General features: G+C 43.3%; 1 protein-coding gene across 2 annotated transcripts; it reads left to right on the top strand.

The window, feature by feature from the left end:
• Nucleotides 1-70: 70 nt before the first annotated feature.
• Nucleotides 71-19172, top strand: LOC110537927 (trafficking regulator of GLUT4 1). Of its 2 annotated transcripts, none has more exons than XM_021624396.2 (5): nucleotides 71-357; nucleotides 9226-9478; nucleotides 11428-11714; nucleotides 12313-12445; nucleotides 13318-19172. In XM_021624396.2, the coding sequence occupies exons 2-5, from the start codon at nucleotides 9310-9312 to the stop codon at nucleotides 13332-13334; spliced, it is 606 nt and encodes a 201-aa protein (XP_021480071.1). In that variant the 5' UTR covers nucleotides 71-357; nucleotides 9226-9309; the 3' UTR covers nucleotides 13335-19172. The 2 variants fall into 2 exon arrangements, with proteins under 2 accessions (XP_021480071.1, XP_021480072.1); XM_021624397.2 differs by lacking the exon at nucleotides 71-357 and adding an exon at nucleotides 927-1351.
• The last annotated feature ends 840 nt before the right edge of the window (nucleotides 19173-20012 follow it).

Raw genomic sequence — 20012 nt, 5'->3', positions numbered from 1 at the left:
ACCCGCCTCCGGGCACGGGAGTTTCCTGCCTCCCCTTCCCAGCCCCCCCCCCCCCTAAATCTTGCAGCGCCGTTGAACAAAAGAGGGAGAGAGAGATGAGGTAGCAACATAGCAAGCACAAGAGCGCAATTTGACATCCCACGGTGTGGTCTGTAGCCTAATTTTACCGTTACCGTTTACCATAGCTTGTATCAAAAGAAAAAGACAATTCGGCGAATTCTGGGTGGAGATTTTAATCGTAGTTTACTGAACTTGTGTTCTCTTTTCTCGCACGTTGCATTTTCTGTAATATTTGGAATTGTGATCAAGAAAAGCAAAATGTTAAGGATAATGTTTCATGTCACTCAATAAGATCAGGTAGGCCTAGGTGGATAGCATGCGGTTTCTATGTGATTTTGTTCATATTTTGCTATCTGTAGTGTACAGTAGCCAGTCTAGTGTACAGTATGCACTGCATGTGCGGTTTAAAGTGGGTGTGTCATCATTGTGTGTGCATGCAGACTATGGTGCGCGCGCGTGTGTCTGAGAGAATGCACCAGTCATTTGTTCATTCTGCAATTTACTCCTGTGCATGAGAGAAATAGCGAGGGAGGGCGGGGAGAGGGTGCATGTGTATTTATGCCTCTCTTTCTCTGTGTGTGTGTGTGTGTGTGTGTGTGTGTGTGTGTGTGTGTGTGTGTGTGTGTGTGTGTGGTGTGTAAGGCAGCCAGGCATGCATGTATATGTGTCTGTAGGCATCTTTATTATGCATTCAGTGGTTTTCCAAACAGATATATGTTAGTCTGCATAAGTCATTGATCATCTTTACATAGAATTTGCTAGAATTTACAGTGTTCCTGCTTTTTTGATGAATTACATGTGCAATTCACCGCAAGTCCCTCACACACACAAACACGTCTAGGTGGGCTAAAATCACATTTTCCATGATGTGCTCATTCCACTTTCCTGCCCTCCCTTCTCTCCTCCATCCCCTCTTCATTCTCCTCTAGTATGTCAGTCTCACTCCCTGAATTAATTGCAGATAATTATTCTATGTAAATGTCATCAAAATGTACAATATTTATTATAATAACCATTACATTTCCCATGTATGTTTATATTTTCACAACATTCATCTTTGTAAAGCGGGTTGGGTGGTACTTCGATTTAATTGTATGACTCAACAACGCCTCTTAGCGAAGCCGAACACTTTTTTTTATAAATGACATGTACACAGTATACTCTAACAACCCTGTAAATGGAATGAAAGTATTTACAGGACAGAGAATATCCAGATGTCAAATTGTAGAGGAAGTAAGGCCGGGAGTCAAATGCACCTTATCGGCAAACGCATTGCACCTGACTTTTAAAGGTAAATTACGTTAGATAGCAGTATTCCCCTTTTGTTGGGCTTTCGAGATCAAGTGTCTCAATTAAATAGCCTGTAGGCTATATGCATGGGGGGGAAGCCCGAGGCAGTTGTCTTTCCAATTACATTAACTTCCGAAGTATGACAGACGATAGTTTCGGTTCCTACATTGACTAGATATTAAGTATTGATAACACATTTATTTGTCTCTGCCTGCTAAAAGTTATGCATAACGTAGTTCTAGCGAAGTGCACGTGTCTACTCTCCTAATCTATTTCAACCCAACTCTGGCTTTCTTTCAAACTACGTCTAGCCTATTGGCTGATATAGCCCAATAAGCAATTAACCGAAATGTCGTTTTTTTCCCCCGAATATTAAACAACTAATTGACCAACGTCGGTTAAATGGCGTAGTTCCTTTTTTATGAGCTCAACGCGCTGTTTCTCTAGAGATAAATCCTATCAAGCACGAAAGACATCAAATCAAAAACGCTGCAGAGAATTTAGTTTTTAATAAGCAAATATTAAACCTAGTAATTTGGTAATTCACTACAATGACCAGAATCCATTGCGCCTATTCTTCCCGGCAAACCCACACAGACCTCTTGAGAGAGGAATGTACTCAACACAGCAATGAGAGGGATAGGGGAAGTTTGGGGTGTATAGTTATACTTCCCGATTGATAGTTGTAGCAGTCTTGAAAGTATGCCATACCTATTTTGAAGAACTACTAAAATAGTGATTTCGTCAGCTCTTCAACATGGGCAGATGTGGCAACCCAATGATCACGTCTAGCCTTTTCGCTAGCCAAGGAGAACTTGGCTCGTTGGGGAGAACAGAAATTACATTAGATGGTTCTCTGGCTGTTGCTGCCTGAGCAGAGATGAGATGATGAAATTAAATAATAGAGTTAAATACACAACTGAAATATTTTATTTAAATAAAGTCATGTGAATAAATGATGGTTAATAATAAGTGATAAGCATTAATGGGCCGTCACTACTATCATGGGGCTCTTGTTAATTGCTTTATTCTGAGTTGTTAGAGACAAGGGACTGTTTTGAATGTTTTGGCAATTGAATGTTCTCAATATGTGGCTTTGGGATTTAAATTTAAAAAGCTGTAAATAATTTAAAGGTCATATTTCATAATGCAAAAAAAAATATATATCGACACCGAAAACCGTTAATATTTTGTTTTTTAAACGAACTGACTTAAAAAAAAGGACTAATCGCTCATCACTAGGCCCAAAATCAATGGTACTTCATCCTCATATTTCTTAGGCTATTTTCGCCCGCATTTTGATCTTTCCTAGGCCGGCAAAACTGCTGTGTAAGCTGTGTAACATACACCTAAAATAACATTGCAGGACTGTGGTCAGGTTCGGGACCAGTTCTTGCAGGAGCGGGTGGGAGTCAGACAAGAAGCCAGTGGGAGCGTGCAAAAGCAGCAAGAGTGAGATGAAGAAATCAGTCCTGCGCAAACCTATTTAAACTTAAACCGAAAATCCACAGTGTTTACAATGAATGTGATCTCCACAAGCGTCGAGAACATTGCCTTTAAGAGGTGCATTGTCGACAGTGCAATGCGCTTGTCAACAACGCACCTTTAATCCATTTACTGCAGTGGGCAAAATCGGCCACAAAGTGTTTCTTGGTAGTCTTAAACAAATCTACTTTGAACAAAAAGTATATACCTCACACAAATGGTTATAAGCTTAAAAAAAGAAGATACCTGTAACATGTCAGATATAGAGTTTAAATGTATTCAATTGGAGTTTGCATTCCAACATTACACTTTATATACTGTGCATCACAGAAGACTGAAATATAACAAAACCGTTTGACATAGAAACACCAGATTTTCTGTGTAAAAAAAAAAAAAGAAAGTTGATTAATTATGAAATTATTGAAATATTAATAACATTCCACCCATGAGGCCACTCGGTCATTTGATTGCAGAAAAGGGCAACTTAAATCCCTGCCTAAGTAAGGAAGTGAGGGAAGGGGTGTAAGTTTGTCTTGTGGACAATATGTCCAGGTTAGGTTGATTGCTTGGGGAATTCAAACCGTCCCCACCCTAAACCGAGTTTATAATAATTATAATTTCATTAACACTTTGGACTCAATTCAATAAAACCCGCATTGCAGTATTTATGCAGTAGCTCTTTTTCCAATGGTCAAATTGTCTAACCAACTACTACTACCAGCTCACTGGACACAGACGTCAATTTAATGTCTATTCCATGTTGGTTCAATGTAATTTAATTGAAATGACGTGGAAACAACATTGATTCAACATTGATTCAACCAGTGGGAGCCAGGCCCAGCCAATCAGAATGAGTTTTCCACACACAAAAGGGATTTATTACACACAGAAATACTCCTCAATTTCATCAGCTGTCCTGGTGGCTGGTCTCAGACGATCCCACAGGTGAAGAAGCTGGATGTGGAGGTCCTGGGCTGGCGTGTTTACACGTGGTCTGTGGTTGTGAGGCCGGTTGGACGCGGCTTATGGTAGAGAAAGGAATATTCAATTCTCTGGCAACAGCTCTGGTGGACATTCCAGCAGTCAGCATGCCAATTGCTCGCTCCCTCAAAACTTGAGACATCTGTGGCATTGTGTTGTGTTACATAATTGCACATTTTAGTGTCCCCAGCACAAGGTGCACCTGTGTAATCATCATTCTGTTTAATCAGCTTCTTGATATGCCACATCTGTCAGATGGATGGATTATCTTGAAAACGATTAAATGCTCACTAATGGGGATGTTAACACATTTATGCACAAAATATGAGAGAAATAAGCTTTTTGTGCATATGGAACATTTCTGGGATCTTTTATTTCAGCTCATGAAACATAGGACCAACACTTTACATGTTCTGTTTATATTTTTGTTCAATATATATTATTGATCGATTGACTATGACTTTTCAAATCACCTAGCAGTGCTATTTGCAGAGTTAGTTCCAAGTAAATGCTCCAATTCTTCAGCCATTCCTGAACCTGCGACCAAAAAACAAAACAAGTGATCCAATGATTCTGTCTCTATGGCAGGTTTGAATGTATCCCAGCCTTACTATTCGATACGGACTAATCCTTATTACCTCTAATCCTCACTCTAACTCTTATTCAAAATGATAAGAGGGTTGACAGAATTGTCTTATGTCAGATTTAGTCGGTCAAGTGACTGTGATATGTGGTTGTCTAACTTAGCTAACTTAGGTTGGGAATAGCGCCACGTAAGTTTGACGTCACCTGTCGGAAGACTTTGGTTGCTTACCAGGTCGACTACATTGCAGACTTTACGTTTCACCAAACAATGGCTGAGTACCACATCATCGACTTCGGAGTCAGGCATCAGATTGTTCGATCATATGATGTGGTTAGCAGACATTTAAAACACCTATCAAGGTGTTGTGAGATCTGTCAGGCGTCTGAAATGTAGTCAGCCTGGAACATGACCAAAGGCTGAGAGAGGTGTGCAGATAGGAGGGGTGTGGCATAAAGGTTAGAGGGCTTGTGGGTGTGGCTTATCTTAAGGAGGAGTCAGATACAGCTCAGCGTTCAACACTATAGTGCCCACAAAATTCATCACTAAGCTAAGGACCCTGGGACTAAACACTTCCGTCTGCAACTGGATCCTGGACTTTCTGACAGGCCGCCCCCAGGTGGTAAGGGTAGGTAACAATACATCTGCCACGCTGATCCTCAACACTGGGGCCCCTCAGGGGTGCGTGCTTAGTCCCCTCCTGTACGCCATGTTCACCCACGACTGCGTGGCCAAACACGACTCCAACACCATCATTAAGTTTGCTGACGACACAACAGTGGTAGGCCTGATTACCCACAACGATGAGACAGTCTATAGGGAGGAGTTCAGAGACCTGGCAGTGTGGTGCCAGGACAACAACCTCTCCCTCAATGTGAGCAAGACAAAGGAGCAAATCGTGTACTGCAGGAAAAGGCGGGCCGAACAGGCCCCCATTAACATCAACGGGGCTGTAGTGGAGCGTGTCGAGAGTTACAAGTTCCTTGGTGTCCACATCACCAACGAACTATAATGGTCCAAACACACCAAGACAGTTGTGAAGAGGGCACGACAACACCTTTCCCCCCTCAGGAGACTGAAAATATTTGGCATGGGTCCCCAGATCTTCAAAAACTTCTACAGCTGCACCATTGAGAGCATCCTGACCGGTTGCATCACCGCCTGGTATGGCAACTCCTCGGCATCTGATCGTAAGGCGCTACAGAGGGTATTGCGTACGGTCTAGTACATCACTGGGGCCAAGCTTCCTGTCATCCAGGACCTATATACTAGGCAGTGTCAGAGGAAAGCCCAAAAAATTGTCAACGTCTCCAGTCACCCAAGTCATAGACTGTTCTCTCTGCTACCGCACGGCAAGCGGTTCCGGAGCGCCAAGTCTAGGACCAAAAGGTTCCTTAACACCTTCTACCCCCAAGCCATGAGACTGTTTATGTTTATCTATGCATAGTCACTTTACTTTAAGAGATGAAGGTCAGTCAATCCGGAACATTTCAAGAACTTTGAAAGTTTCTTCAAGTGCAGTCGCTATGATGAAACTTGCTCTCATGAGAACTGCCACAACAAAGCAAGACCTAGAGTTACCTCTGCTGCAGAGGATAAGTTCATTAGAGTTACTAGCCTCAGATTGCAGCCAAATATATGTTTCACAGACACATCTCAACATCAACTGTTCAGAGGAGACTGTGTGAATCAAGCCTTCATGGTCGAATTGCTGCAAAGAAACCACTACTAAAGGACTACTAAAGGACCAATAATAATAAGAGACTTGCTTGGGCCAAGAAACATGAGCAATAGTCATTAGACCGGTGGAAATCTGCCCTTTGATCTGATGAGTCCAAATGTGAGATTTTTGTTTCCAACCGCCGTGTCTTTGTGAGACGCAGAGTAGGTGAACGGATGATCTCCGCATGTGTGGTTCCCACCATGAAGCATGGAGGAGGAGGTGTGATGGTGTGTGAGTGCTTTGCTGGTGACACTGTCAGTGATATTATTTAGAATTCAAGGCACACCTAACCAGCATGGCTACCACAGCTTTCTGCAGTGATACGCCATTCCATCTGGTTTGCGCTTAGTGGGACTATCATTTGTTTTTCAACAGGACAATGATCCAACACACCTCCAGGTTGTGTAAGAGCTATTGACCAAGAAGGAGAGTGATGGAGTGCTGCATCAGATGATCTGGCCTCTACTATCACCTGACCTCAACCCAATTGAGATGGTTTGGGATGGGTTGGACTGCAGAATTAAGGAAAAGCACCCAACAAGTGCTCAGCATATGTGGGTACTCATTCAAGACTGTTGGAATAGCATTCCAGGTGAAGCTGGTTGAGAGAATGCCAAGCGTGTGCAAAGTTGTCATCAAGGCAAAGGGTGGCTACTTTGAAGAATCTCAAATATAAAACATTTGCATTTGTTTAACACTTTTTAGTTACTACATGATTCCATATGTGTTATTTTATAGTTTTGATGTCTCCATTATTATTCTACAATATAGAAAATAGTATAAAAAAATAAGGAAAAACCCTTGAATGAGTAGGTGTATCCACACTTTTGAATGGCACTTTATGTATTTTACATTTTAACTCAACACTAAATTACTTTACCGGATAGAGCAGCTTTTCTGAAGTGGGTAAGTCATTTTATCTGTATAGGAAAGTCGCTAAAAGCACATTTTATTTGCCGTAAAAGCATGGTTTAATCATAATGAAAGACAAACACACACTGTGCTGCCTGCCACAATGTAGGGCGAGATGCAACTGCAACTTTGAGAGTGAGAGAGGATGGAGGCTTGCCTCGAAGCGCTGGGTATCTAGTTATGACATGCATAATCTTAATTAGGTCCACAGAATCATACCTACCAAGGAGCGGCTTCTCTGTCCCAGCCAACCATACTTCATTGTGGATTTTGGCGGAGCCGGTTCCTGGTACTGAAAGATTTTTCGGTGGAGTAGTTGTCACAAGCCGTACCACCCTCTCAAGCCCTAGAGCCCGAGAAGGGAGATATGGAGATATGAGGGAAGGAAAAAGTATGATTTTTGTTTTGGTTTTGTCAATTTACATTTTTTGGGGGGGGGGTGGATCAAGTTAGTTTTCCCTACCATGAATGGATTTTATTTTTACCCTGTTTTTTCAACCCGTCCAGTTGGTGGCGGCAATACTCCTGGAATACGTTTCTGTGTGACAGGGTGAGGGCTTTGCATAGGCAGTTTGTTGCAATTTATGTGGGACTGGGGAAAAAATCCCGGAGCCTAATATAACGTTATTTTCAGGAACAGAATAGATCACTTTTGTTTTTGGTTTGGGTTCTGTTCCTCAAATAATTTCCTTTATTTTACGGTTTTTGGTTCTGTTCCCTGAACCGGTTCCAACTAGTTATAAGAGAAGTGCCTTTTCCTCTGCCATTTACTCTGTCTAACATTGCAGGTCTTCAGTCATAGCCTACTCCGTTCTGTTTTATTGCTTTATTGTATTGCATAGTTGTAAAAAAACATGTTATTTTCCAAACATTTCCTCTCTTTGAAGAACATCTATTACATTCCCAGAGGCTGTCATACCTATGTGGAAAGATATTCTCATTGGTCAGTCAGTCGGTTGCTACTGGCAACAGTGCATTATTAACAGAGTAGGTACAATGTTTATTGGCAGTAGTCTCAAATAGCACCCTATGTCCCAAATAGCACCCTATTCCCAACAGTATATGCCTTCAGAAAGTATTCATATTCCTTGACTTATTTATTACACATTTTGTTGTGTTACAGCCGTAATTTAAAATGTATCCATCTATACACAATACCTGTGTGAATATCAACATTTTGTAGACGCACCTTTTGCAGCGATTACAGCTGTGAGTCTTTCTGGGTAAGTCTCTAAGAGCTTTACACACCTGGATTGTTCAAGCTCTGTCAAATTTGTTGTTGGCCATTGCCATAGATTTTCTAGTATATTTAAGTCAAAACTGTAACTCAGCCACTCAGGAACATTCACTGTCTTCTTGGTAACCAACTCCAGTGTAGATTTGGCCTTGTGTTTTAGGTTATTGTCCTGCTGACATGTGAATTCCTCTCTCAGTGTCTAGTGGAAAGCAAATTAAACCAGGTTGTCCTCTAGGATTTTGCCTGTGCTTAGCTCCATTCCGCCATTTTTTTATCCTGAAAAACTCCCCAGTACTTAACAATTACAAGCATACCCATAACATGATGCAGCCACCACTATGCTTGAAAGTATGGAGAGTGGTACTCTGCAATGTTTTATATTGGATTTGCCCCAAACATAACACTTTGTCTTCAGGACAAAAAGTGAATTGCTTTGCCAAATTTCTGTAGTATTACTTTAGTGCCTTGTTACAAATGGTATGCATCTTTTGGAATATTTGTATTCTGTACAGTCTTCCATCTTTTCACTCTGTCAATTAGGTTAGTATTGTGGAGTAACTACAATGTTGATCCATCCTCAGTTTTCCTTTATGACAGCCAATAAACGTTGTAACTATTTTGAAGTCAATATTGGCCTCATCCCTGAGTAGTTTCCTTTCTATATGGTCCCCGGATGTTGCTTACCCGCCCCTCAGATGGTTAGCTGACTACGATTTGGTAAAATGTCAAGTTTAATCTAAGCAGTCCCAATGAAGAAAGCCATTGCTTGCTGGCTGGTCCTTGGTATACCTGTATAAAATGTTTAGAAATGCTAGTCTATACTATATTGTACGGTTGATCAGAACATTGCAGGAGCTCTAAGACTTCCATGCTAACAAACTGGTAATTTGATAACACCACAATGCAAGTAACTGTCAAATGAATCATGTTCTCTATTTCCCCTGTTCATTTCAGTTGAAGAAGATCAAAAGTCCAATCAAGACCAATCATCAAACAGGCCCAAACTACCAGTGAAAACAACATTGTCCGCATTCTGCCATGGCTTCCAACACCAATGCTGTCCCCAGTGGAGCGGAGGGAGAACAGCAGCCGGAGCAGACTATCACCTCCCAGCCAACCAGCGCTGAGCACCAAGAGACAGCCCCTGACTCCAGCCAATCGGAACCCAAAGACCACTTGGCAGTAATCAGCGAGAAGATGGAGACCAGTAAATAAATATTCCACAACCCCCCCCCCCTATCCTCCTCCACCCCATCCCGTTCTCCTCCACCCTAACCACCCCAACTTCAAATTAACACCCCTCTCAACACTTTGAGCTCATCTCTGTTGTTGTTTTCTAGAGATGTTTGTTTTCTAGAGATGTCCCTTCACTTCCCCTTCTCATTACCCTGAGTGTCTGGCCCTGTCCGTCCGGGAATCACTTAAGACAGATGCATGATTTACAGATAGCAACCTTCTCTTCAGCACCCTTTCTTTTTTCAATGACTCAATCCTCCCCTCCCTCCACTAGCCTTTCAATTAAACCCTTTCTTTCTATCCCTTTCCAAACGAAAAGTATATGTAGGTTATTGGCTTGACCACACCATACGTCAATCACTTGTGCCCTTCCAAAAAAAAATATTTAAAGTTTTGAAACTGCAGTAAAAGGGCAGTAATTGCAGTCAACTGTGGTACTTTGGATGCTGTTTTTGCAGCATATAGCAATTATACTGCACTCTGAATGCAATATTTTTTCAGAAGGGGTATCAGAGCCATTTGAGAATTGTACAAATATATTGATTTGAACCACAAAAAATGCCTCTGTCTAGGCCTACCTGCACTCACCTGCTCTATCTAGACTGCCTCATGAATTACTGTTGTTGTCAGGTTGTGCAGCATAATTCAACAAGTGTGTCAATAACAGAATACCCTCGGATTAAAAATCAACTCGCTCTAGAACAGTTTTGAACAAATTAATTTCTTCCAAAGTGAAGGAGAAGCAAGAGAGAGAGCTCTAGATTACACCTATCTATACATCAGTGGTGGTCAGTGCCATTTAAGATGAGGGAGGACGATTTTTCATGAGCATGGCCTTATTTCTATTACATTCTATTGTCAATTCATATTCCATTCACCCAGTTCAATGTAACAGTGATAGGTTTAGGCTACTACATGAGGTTGCTATAACCTAGTCTATGAATGAAAGTTTACAATGTAGGTGCACACAGGTTGAGAGAAAAAGTTGAGGAGTCAGACAGAGACATATTCACATGGACAGACAGTGACACATTCAATACCGCCTTGCACACTCTTGCCTGCATCTAGCTGATATAGGGTGTAATCATTAGTCCAACAGTTGCAAACAAAAGTTTCTATTGGACAAATTCATGTTTGTCCCCATTTTGTTCCGTTTGCTTCCGTTTATCTGTTTATCTGAAACGTTTTTCAACAGAATTTGCAGAATGAATATAACCCTGATCACGCGTAAACACAGTTCACTTTCATAGCAGCCTCGTTCTAGTCCTACTCACATCTATTCACTCTCCTCTCACATTTTCCCTTCACTTGTGGACTTCAATGCACAACACATCAGCTGTATGTGACCAGGCGAAAAAACCTTTCCAAGCCGAACCATAACCGCTACACACAGCCTACATTGTTGTCACCATATTAGCTAAAGTAACATCATAGTCAACATAGCTAATAGAACTAACGCGTTAGTAAACCTGCTACAATCATGCAGTAACGTTACAGTGTACAGTCAGTAAGCAGTTATGGCGGCAGACCCTGGTGGCAATACATTTGTAAAACCAAAAGCTTACCTTGACTTGGAAGAGTTCCAGTGTTGTGTTGGATAGTCATAGCCAGCTAGCTAACATAGCATCCCTCTGTTTGAGCAGGGTGTTTGAGTAGGCTAAACTAGCTAGCACATCGGCTTCTTGTCATTGTTGCGAGTTATCTGACTGTTCGGAATCATAACAACACACACCTTCCGACCACATTTATACACGCGCATAGTTTTTGTGACGTTGTCAGCCAACCCGTCTATAGATGTTGAATCATGTCTGGATTCCCGATTTTGGCGATGAAACTATGAGGACATTCTCTCCTTCCTTCTTTGTCCCTCCTTTTCACCCTCCTTCCCCTCCTTGCCTCCCTCTACCCACCCACCTACAGGTAATGGAATGTGTGCTGCCGACTCCTCGCCCACATCTTCCATCTCGTCCCCCAAGCGACTGCAACACGCCAAACCAACCAACGGCCGGGCGCGGAAAGGAAGCCGCTCTGGGTCCCTGCTGGGTCATGGGGCAGGGTCTCCCAGGCCTTCCATCAGCCGTCAGCCCAGCACTGTGACAGAGGAGGACAACGGCAAGCCCCCTAGAGACTACCTGATCCTGGCCATCCTGTCCTGCTTCTGCCCCTTGTGGCCCATCAACATCGTGGCTCTCGTCTTCTCTGTTATGGCGAGTGGAACTTTTTAAGTATTTGACATGTGGTTTGTAAGTGTTGTCTGTGAAGGAATGTGTGTGTGTGTGCATGAGTGCGTGTGATATCTAAGAAACACCACAAAGATGAACAGCTAAAAGCAGTGGGAGGCCGCGATGTGTTAGTGATCACCTGCTGGGAAATGAACAGAAAATGATGGCCAATGTTCTGGTCAGAAGAGATGGGACTGCCACCCACTGCTTTTAACCTTTTGTCTTCACAGTGAGTTTTGCCTGTGTGTCTGTCTCTCCGCCTGTCTGTCTGCCTGCCTGCCTGCATGCATGGGTATATTTGTGTGTGTATGTTGAAGCAGGGGTATGTGAATGAATTACTGTGTGTATTTATTTATATGTCATATCTGTGTTCTTCATGCAGTGGTCCCTTTATATACACCAACTAGGGTCCCAAAATTCCCAGGTTTTCCAGATATCCCAGATTATGGATTCCTGGATTTCCTGCTTAATTCCCTCTTGATTCTAGGAATCTTCCAACCAGGATTTATGAACAACCTGGTAATTTTGGTAAACTTACTAGCATTTTGTAACCTAATCAATAACATGTCTCCCTACTCTCCAGTCGAGGAACAGCCTGCAGCTGGGGAACATTGACGGGGCGCGGCGTCTGGGCCGGAACGCAATGGTGCTGTCCATCGTCTCGCTAGTTGGCGGGGTCATCATCATCATCGCAGCCATCGTCTTAAACTGGGGAAGTGAGTGGCCAAAGTGGCTGAGCTCTCGAGTTCTTGTTGCGGTGCTGTTTTGTGTCTGTCGTTACGTGCAGCTTTTGTTTGTTTCTTTGTTTGTGTGTGTTCTATCCTGCTTTGGTCATGTCTGCGTTTGTGTTTGTGCTTGATTTTTGGTGCTGGGTTAGGTTAGTGCCCGTTGTTGTACCTTTTTGTTCGTTTTCTTCCCTATCTTGGCCAGGATTCAATCTGATTGCGTTGTCAACAATGCGCCATTTAATGGTAATTTCCTATTGAGTCGACATATGCAGCGTTTACCGTGAATGTGAACGCAGGATCATTGCTTTTAAAAGCTGCTTTGTCTACAAACACGATCAGATTGAATCCTGGACTTTGTAGCACTGTTATCTGTTTTTGATTTTCTGTTTGTGGTGGAGGTTGAAGTTTATTGGGAGGAATCTTGTCCTGGAGGCAGAGCTGAGCGGTTCCTCGCTAGACGGGTGAGCCGCAAAGTCAAAATTGTCTATATCGTAAAAAAGTAATGAGATTTTTTTAAAGTTAGTCTTAGGCATGAGGTTAAGGTTAGGGCAGGGTCAGTTTACAGAACGGGCACACAGGGCATGTGCCCCGGGGCCCCCAACCTCCAGGGTTGGGAGGGGTGCCCTGGAGGTTGGTGCCCAGGGGCCACTTTGTGGCTTGGCCAGCTAGTGACCACCCTGCAGAGCTGCCTCCAGGACAAGATTCATCCCAATAAATGCCAACCTGCGTTTGATGTGTCTGGTTCTTTATTTGCGTCCATTTGTGGCTGGTTTGAGTCAGACCGTTTTCAGTGTTTGTACTTCATAACATTATTGATGACATCTTTGCAAACACCCTTGTGTTTTCTCTTTTATTATTAGGTATAATAAAATCCTGAGGGTCACCATGGAAACCAGGAGCAAGATCACAAGACAGCACACAAACAACCATCCCAACCAGACTTTTCCCCTTTCCTACGATCAAAACACTATTCTACAAAAGCACCTGCAACCTACAGTATAGTCCCCTCGTCCCTTTTTTTTGCTGCACGAGCATGTATGGCCTGTAATATGTTCTCTGAAACGGATAGACAAGTCCTTCATCTCTACCTCCTACACCACGGACCCCAACGCAGCCACCAGTGGTGTAGGGCACGTTAAACGTATGTAAACGCCGGATACGCACGTTCTTAATTTTGCTCGAGTGTTTACCCACCTTTTGCAGACAAATGCATCATTGACCGCGAACAGTGATCAGGAGTTACCCACCTATTTTTGTTGACCACTCGTCACTGGCTGCCGCCATCACTCAGAAAGTCGAAGGCGTCATGTTGAACAACACTGAGGTAGGATAGACCGTGACAACCAGGCTGGTTCCTCTGAATAAGAGAGACACGTCTAACTCTGGTCAACGATGCCATGATCCCCTGCAATGGTTGCATGAGTCTCTCAGACTGTATTTAAAGTCTCTGCATAGTTTTCCAGGACCAGGCTGCTCCTCCCGAGCTGCTCCTCCCCGGCTGCTCCTCCCAGGCTGCTCCTCCCAGGCTTCTCCTCCCACGCTGCTCCTCCCAGGCTGCTCCTCCCAGGCTGCTCCTCCCGAGCTGCTCTTCCCAGGCTGCTCCTCCCAGGCTGCTCCTCCTGAGCTGCTCTTCCCAGGCTGCTCCTCCCAGGCTGCTCTTCCCAGGCTGCTCCTCCCAGGCTGCTCCTACCGAGCTGCTCCTCCCAGGCTGCTCTTCCCAGGCTGCTCCTCCCGAGCTGCTCCGAACGTGACAAAACACGGTGTCGCCGGGAAAGGACATCTGCTTTTCTCTGTACTGGGATTATTTTCTTCCACTGTACCATTCATCTCCAGTCAGTCCACACCACTGTAACACAACCAAGGGATCCTTTTAACTGTGATGTCAGAAACCATCTCACACTATGGGAGCAAGTTAAAGAAGTCAAAGGGAGAGTTAGGGAGGGAGGTGACAGGATTGGAATTGATCTTTGATCAATGTGATGATGTTGATGGGGGGGGGGGGGGGGGGGCTTTTTGTTCTGCATTTGTTCCATATCATTCTTTTCTGTAAAGGGAGGGAGGAGTTAGAGACAGATGGGACCATCTGTAGTTTGATTTAGGGAAAAACCTGGGGTCTCCATCTATCTTTGCTTCATCGTCTTCGTTTTAAAATACCTGGAATCTGGGGAGAATGAGCCACTCTGGGTTGGGGATTGAGGCAGGGCAGGTAACTCGCATGCACTCTGAAACACACTTGCTTACCCCCCCCCCCCCCCGCACACACACACAAATATATATACACATAGAGTGTGAGAGAAGACAGATGTACGCAGTTACACACAGAGACACAGGCAGGCACACCCATACGGCGGAATGACATTCTCATTGGCTGAGGGAAGGAGGGAGATAAAGAACAGGAGAGGAGAAGAGGGAGGGGAGGATTGGGGATAGCTGCATGGGCTTCAGTCCTTTGTTTGGCACAGATAGAGGCAAAGAGGATGTGTGTGTGTGTGTGTGTGTGTGTGTGTGTGTGTGTGTGTGTGTGTGTGTGTGTGTGTGTGTGTGTGTGTGTGTGTGTGTGTGTGTGTGTGTGTGTGTGTGTGTGTTTGCGTGCGTGTGAGAGAGAGAGACAGAGAGGGAAAGAGAAAGAGAGATGGTGTGGTGCTTGATACTGATGCAGGATAAAAGTCAGAGAATATACTAGACTGGAAAAACAGACTGAGCAGAGCCGGTTCTAGAATAAACACAAAAGACAGGCAGTCATTTTAATTTTGTTGCTTACTCTTCATTTCCCCCGCTTCTGTCTAGTATATACCTCCATATCATCTATTCCTTATTGGTAACTTATTTATTCATTTTACCTTTACTTTAACAGGGTGTCCTATTGAGACCAGGGTCTCTTTTGCAAGGGAGCCATGCATCTTTCAATTCCACAACAACAATGTTATGACAGTCTGCTTGACAGTATTTACACAATTCTAAACATAGTCTACCATCTCTGGTCAGTTTGAATTCATTCCTTTCACTTCAGTACCTCTCACCTCTCTAAGTATGTATTCGTTATCTTTGATGGTTGCCTCTTTTGTTCAAATTCTACACAATTGCCTCACTGGGGTGTTTGGTCAGTTGTTACTCTCTCTCCTCCCTGGTCAGTATCAGCTCCTATGTGCTTAGTGTTTGCCCTTGTCTGGTTGTTATTCACAGAGAAGAATGACCTCTTCTCCCTCTGGGAGTCAGTCAGTGTGTCACTGTGTGCCAAAGCCTGGAATGTGAGCCAAGCCACATACAGTAGGGGCAAGGCAGTCTTTTGCTTGACTCTGGCTAAGTGCTCTAGAGATAGAGAGAGAGAGAGAGAGAGCAAAAGAGTGTGAGAGAGAAATGCAGTGTAACACTGTGTGTGTGTGTGTGTGTGTGTGTGTGTGTGTGTGTGTGTGTGTGTGTGTGTGTGTGTGTGTGTGTGTGTGTGTGTGTGTGTGTGTGTGTGTGTTTGCGTGCGTGTGAGAGAGAGAGACAGAGAGGGAAAGAGAAAGAGAGATGGTGTGGTGCTTGATACTGATGCAGGATAAAAGTCAGAGAATATACTAGACTGGAAAAACAGACTGAGCAGAGCCGGTTCTAGAATAAACACAAAAGACAGGCAGTCATTTTAATTTTGTTGCTTACTCTTCATTTCCCCCGCTTCTGTCTAGTATATACCTCCATATCATCTATTCCTTATTGGTAACTTATTTATTCATTTTACCTTTACTTTAACAGGGTGTCCTATTGAGACCAGGGTCTCTTTTGCAAGGGAGCCATGCATCTTTCAATTCCACAACAACAATGTTATGACAGTCTGCTTGACAGTATTTACACAATTCTAAACATAGTCTACCATCTCTGGTCAGTTTGAATTCATTCCTTTCACTTCAGTACCTCTCACCTCTCTAAGTATGTATTCGTTATCTTTGATGGTTGCCTCTTTTGTTCAAATTCTACACAATTGCCTCACTGGGGTGTTTGGTCAGTTGTTACTCTCTCTCCTCCCTGGTCAGTATCAGCTCCTATGTGCTTAGTGTTTGCCCTTGTCTGGTTGTTATTCACAGAGAAGAATGACCTCTTCTCCCTCTGGGAGTCAGTCAGTGTGTCACTGTGTGCCAAAGCCTGGAATGTGAGCCAAGCCACATACAGTAGGGGCAAGGCAGTCTTTTGCTTGACTCTGGCTAAGTGCTCTAGAGATAGAGAGAGAGAGAGAGAGAGAGAGCAAAAGAGTGTGAGAGAGAAATGCAGTGTAACACTGTGTGTGTGTGTGTGTGTGTGTGTGTGTGTGTGTGTGTGTGTGTGTGTGTGTGTGTGTGTGTGTGTGTGTGTGTGTGTGTGTGTGTGTGTGTGTGTGTGTGTGTGTGTGTGTGTGTGTGTGTGTGTGTCTGCCCCCGGATGCTGTTTTTAGGGAGAAGCAGTTGAGTCAGTCCCCTCCCACTCAGTTTAAAGGTGTCATATTCTACTTGGCACCCACATTCCCTTCACTTCCTGAGCCCAGTCCCCTGTGCATGTTTACAGTATCGTTTACAGTGCGTTTATACTTAAGAGTTTTTAATGGAGGCTGGGTTAACTCTAATGCTTTTACACCAAGGACATCTTTAGGTAGCTGAGAGGCTCGTTGACCCGTACAGCGCGTTGTAAATAAATCACATGCATATTTGTCATGACAACACATGATGTTCACGTCCAAAGTTGACTTTTTCCACTGCGATTTGTTTGGGGGTCCAGAATAATCTATGCCAATTTGTTATTTTGAGACTCTGCTCCACCCGACCGTTTGGAGCACTTCCTCAGAACCACCCTTGAGGTCTACGCTAGCTACCATAGAAAGGCTACAATATGGTTGAAAACCAAAGGGGAAGGTTTCCCATGTTTGGAAGGTTAGTGAGGGGGTGTGTCCCAATAATATATCCTTTCTACTGAAGTGTACACTCGTTCAATAGTTCCCACTAATCTAAAAGCATTGGATTAGTGGAGGCATGCAGGGTGGGAAATTCCGTTTTTAGTCCATCAGCCGTGGATGCCCAAATTTGACCAGCCACAAAAAAAATGAAGATAAATCACAGAAAACGCATACACAAATAGGTTTTTTTTGTGGGCTTTGGATTGAACAAAAATAAAACTGCTCCCAAATGCTCTGTGTGATCACCCATCCATGTGGCTGGTAAGAAAATACATTCTACCAGCCAATGGCAAAATCTAGCAGCATTTGGCTGGTGGCTGGTTTTCCTTTCCCACCCTGGAGGCATTGGCTAGAGGGAGTTTCTACAATACGTATTGTACCAGCCATTTATTTTCGAATCAGTGAAGGGAAGTTAACAAGTGCACACTTTGGGAGGAAGAAGAGGTCATCAGGACATTGCCCAAGTCTCCTGTAACCCCATTCACGCCAAAAGTGTAGCATGTCTGTTCGTACTAAAACCACATAAGCAAAAAAGATTTGCAGCTGAAAGTGAATGCTGACTTTTGACTTCTTTTATTTCCATTTCTCAATGGTTGTGCACAACTATGGATATTTAACCTGCTTGCACTATATTGTAGATGTATGTATGTATGTATGTATATATTTATTTATATACCTGATTATGCCTTTGGTTTGATGTGGACTGTTATTGAGCTATTAATTGTATTATTCCATTATTATCATCACTAGTACCACTATTGTCATGATTATGGTTCTATTTCACTGTTATCTCTGCTAGAGTTGTTGTTCTCTTTATGACAATAGAACAACACAAAGGAAACAATATTCTACAATGGCCTTCGCTGTTATTCAACCCGGTTGGTTTCTGAGCTTCCTTGACAAGAGAACGGCGCAACAACAAAAAAAGCATGTTTACAGTTAGTTACACAATTCATATGCAGATACCTTATGTGATCACAACGACGATGACCAACCAGTTCATGAGATAATTTATACACACACCGACATAAACGTCGTGAGTAATCTCCACCTTTTCTTAGTAATTTCCTATTAATCTCTCAGGTCTTTCTTTCTCCCACCAAATTCATGAATTCCTTTAATTAAGAACATCATTATTCCCAACTAATTCATGTTCTTCTGATCCTTCTTATTTTCTATAGATTATCGTTATTTTATTATATGCTTTTATCCAAAGCGATAAATTTTTACATATGGTTGGTCCTGGGAATCGAACCCACATTCCTGGCATTGCAAGCGCCACACTCTACCAACTGAGCCATGTCGGATCACTTTACAATTATCTATTTGATCCCCTTTCCTGTTTGTTGTAAACTACATCCTGCCCAATATAATCTATATCCTGTTTTGATATATTATCTCTTTGGAGGAGAGATCTTGGTTCACTCCCAAATGAAACCCTACTCCATTTCTAGTCCCATGGGGCTCTGGTCAAAAGTAGTGCACTATATAGGGAATATGGTGCCATTTGGGAGGTAGCCACAGACCGGTGGTACCAGACCATCGGCCCATTAGTTAATCAGTCTTGTTCTTATTGTCGTTGATTACAGATCTATAATATAATCCTGAATCAGACATCTGTGCAGACCTGCCTGACTGTGCATGCCTTAATTGACTGCTTTATAAACATACAGTATGAGTATGTATGTACACTACTATGTTAATCCAATATATTGATAAAGCACTCTGTATTGATCTTGATCCTGTTTGATTATTAATGATTATTGATCAAGTTTGAAAGGAACCTTGTGAATAAACCCTAGTTGAGTACGAGCTCTGTTTTACACGGTACATTGCTACACTTGAACAAAAATGTAAACGCAACATGCCACAATTTCTACGATTTTACAGTTCATGTGAGAAAATCAGTCAATTTGAACAAGTTCACTCATTTAAACAAATTCAATCTATGGATTTCACATGACTGGGAATCCAGATAAGCATCTGTTAGTCACAGATCAGTCACCAATCAGTATCTGGTGTGACCACCATTTGCCTTCATGCGGCGCAACACATCTCCTTTGCATAAGAGTTGGATGGCGGCGGATGAATGGCACGACAATGGGCCTCAGGATCTCGTCACGGAATCTCTGTGCATTCAAATTGACATTGATAAAACGCAACTGTGTCCATAGCTTATGCCTGCCCATACCATAACCCCACCGCCTCCATGGGGCATTCTGTCAACAATATTGACAGCAGCAAACTGCTCGCCCACACGACGCCATACACGCTGTCTGCCATCTGCCCGGTACAGTTGAAACCAGGATTAATCAGCGAAGAGCACTCTTCTCTAGCGTGGCAGTGGCCATCGAAGGTGAGCATTTGCCCACTGAAGTTGGTTACGACACCAAACTGCAGGCAGGTCAAGAACCTGGTGAGGATGACGAGCACGCAGATGAGCTTCCCTAAGATGGTTTTTGACAGTTTGTGCAGAAATTATTTGGGTGTGCAAACCCACAGTTTCATCAGCTCTCTGGGTGGCTGGTCTCAGACAATCTCGCAGGTGAAGAAACCGGATGCGGAGGTCCTTGGCTGGCGTGGTCTGCGGTTGTGAGGCCGGTTGGACGTACAGCCAAATTCTCTAAAACAACGTTTGATGCGGGTAATGGT

Source organism: Oncorhynchus mykiss, chromosome 12 (genome assembly GCF_013265735.2).
Source record: "Oncorhynchus mykiss isolate Arlee chromosome 12, USDA_OmykA_1.1, whole genome shotgun sequence".
Taxonomy (NCBI): domain Eukaryota; kingdom Metazoa; phylum Chordata; class Actinopteri; order Salmoniformes; family Salmonidae; genus Oncorhynchus; species Oncorhynchus mykiss.
Note: the sequence above shows the minus strand (reverse complement) of the source record. Positions and strands in the feature narration are given on the sequence as shown.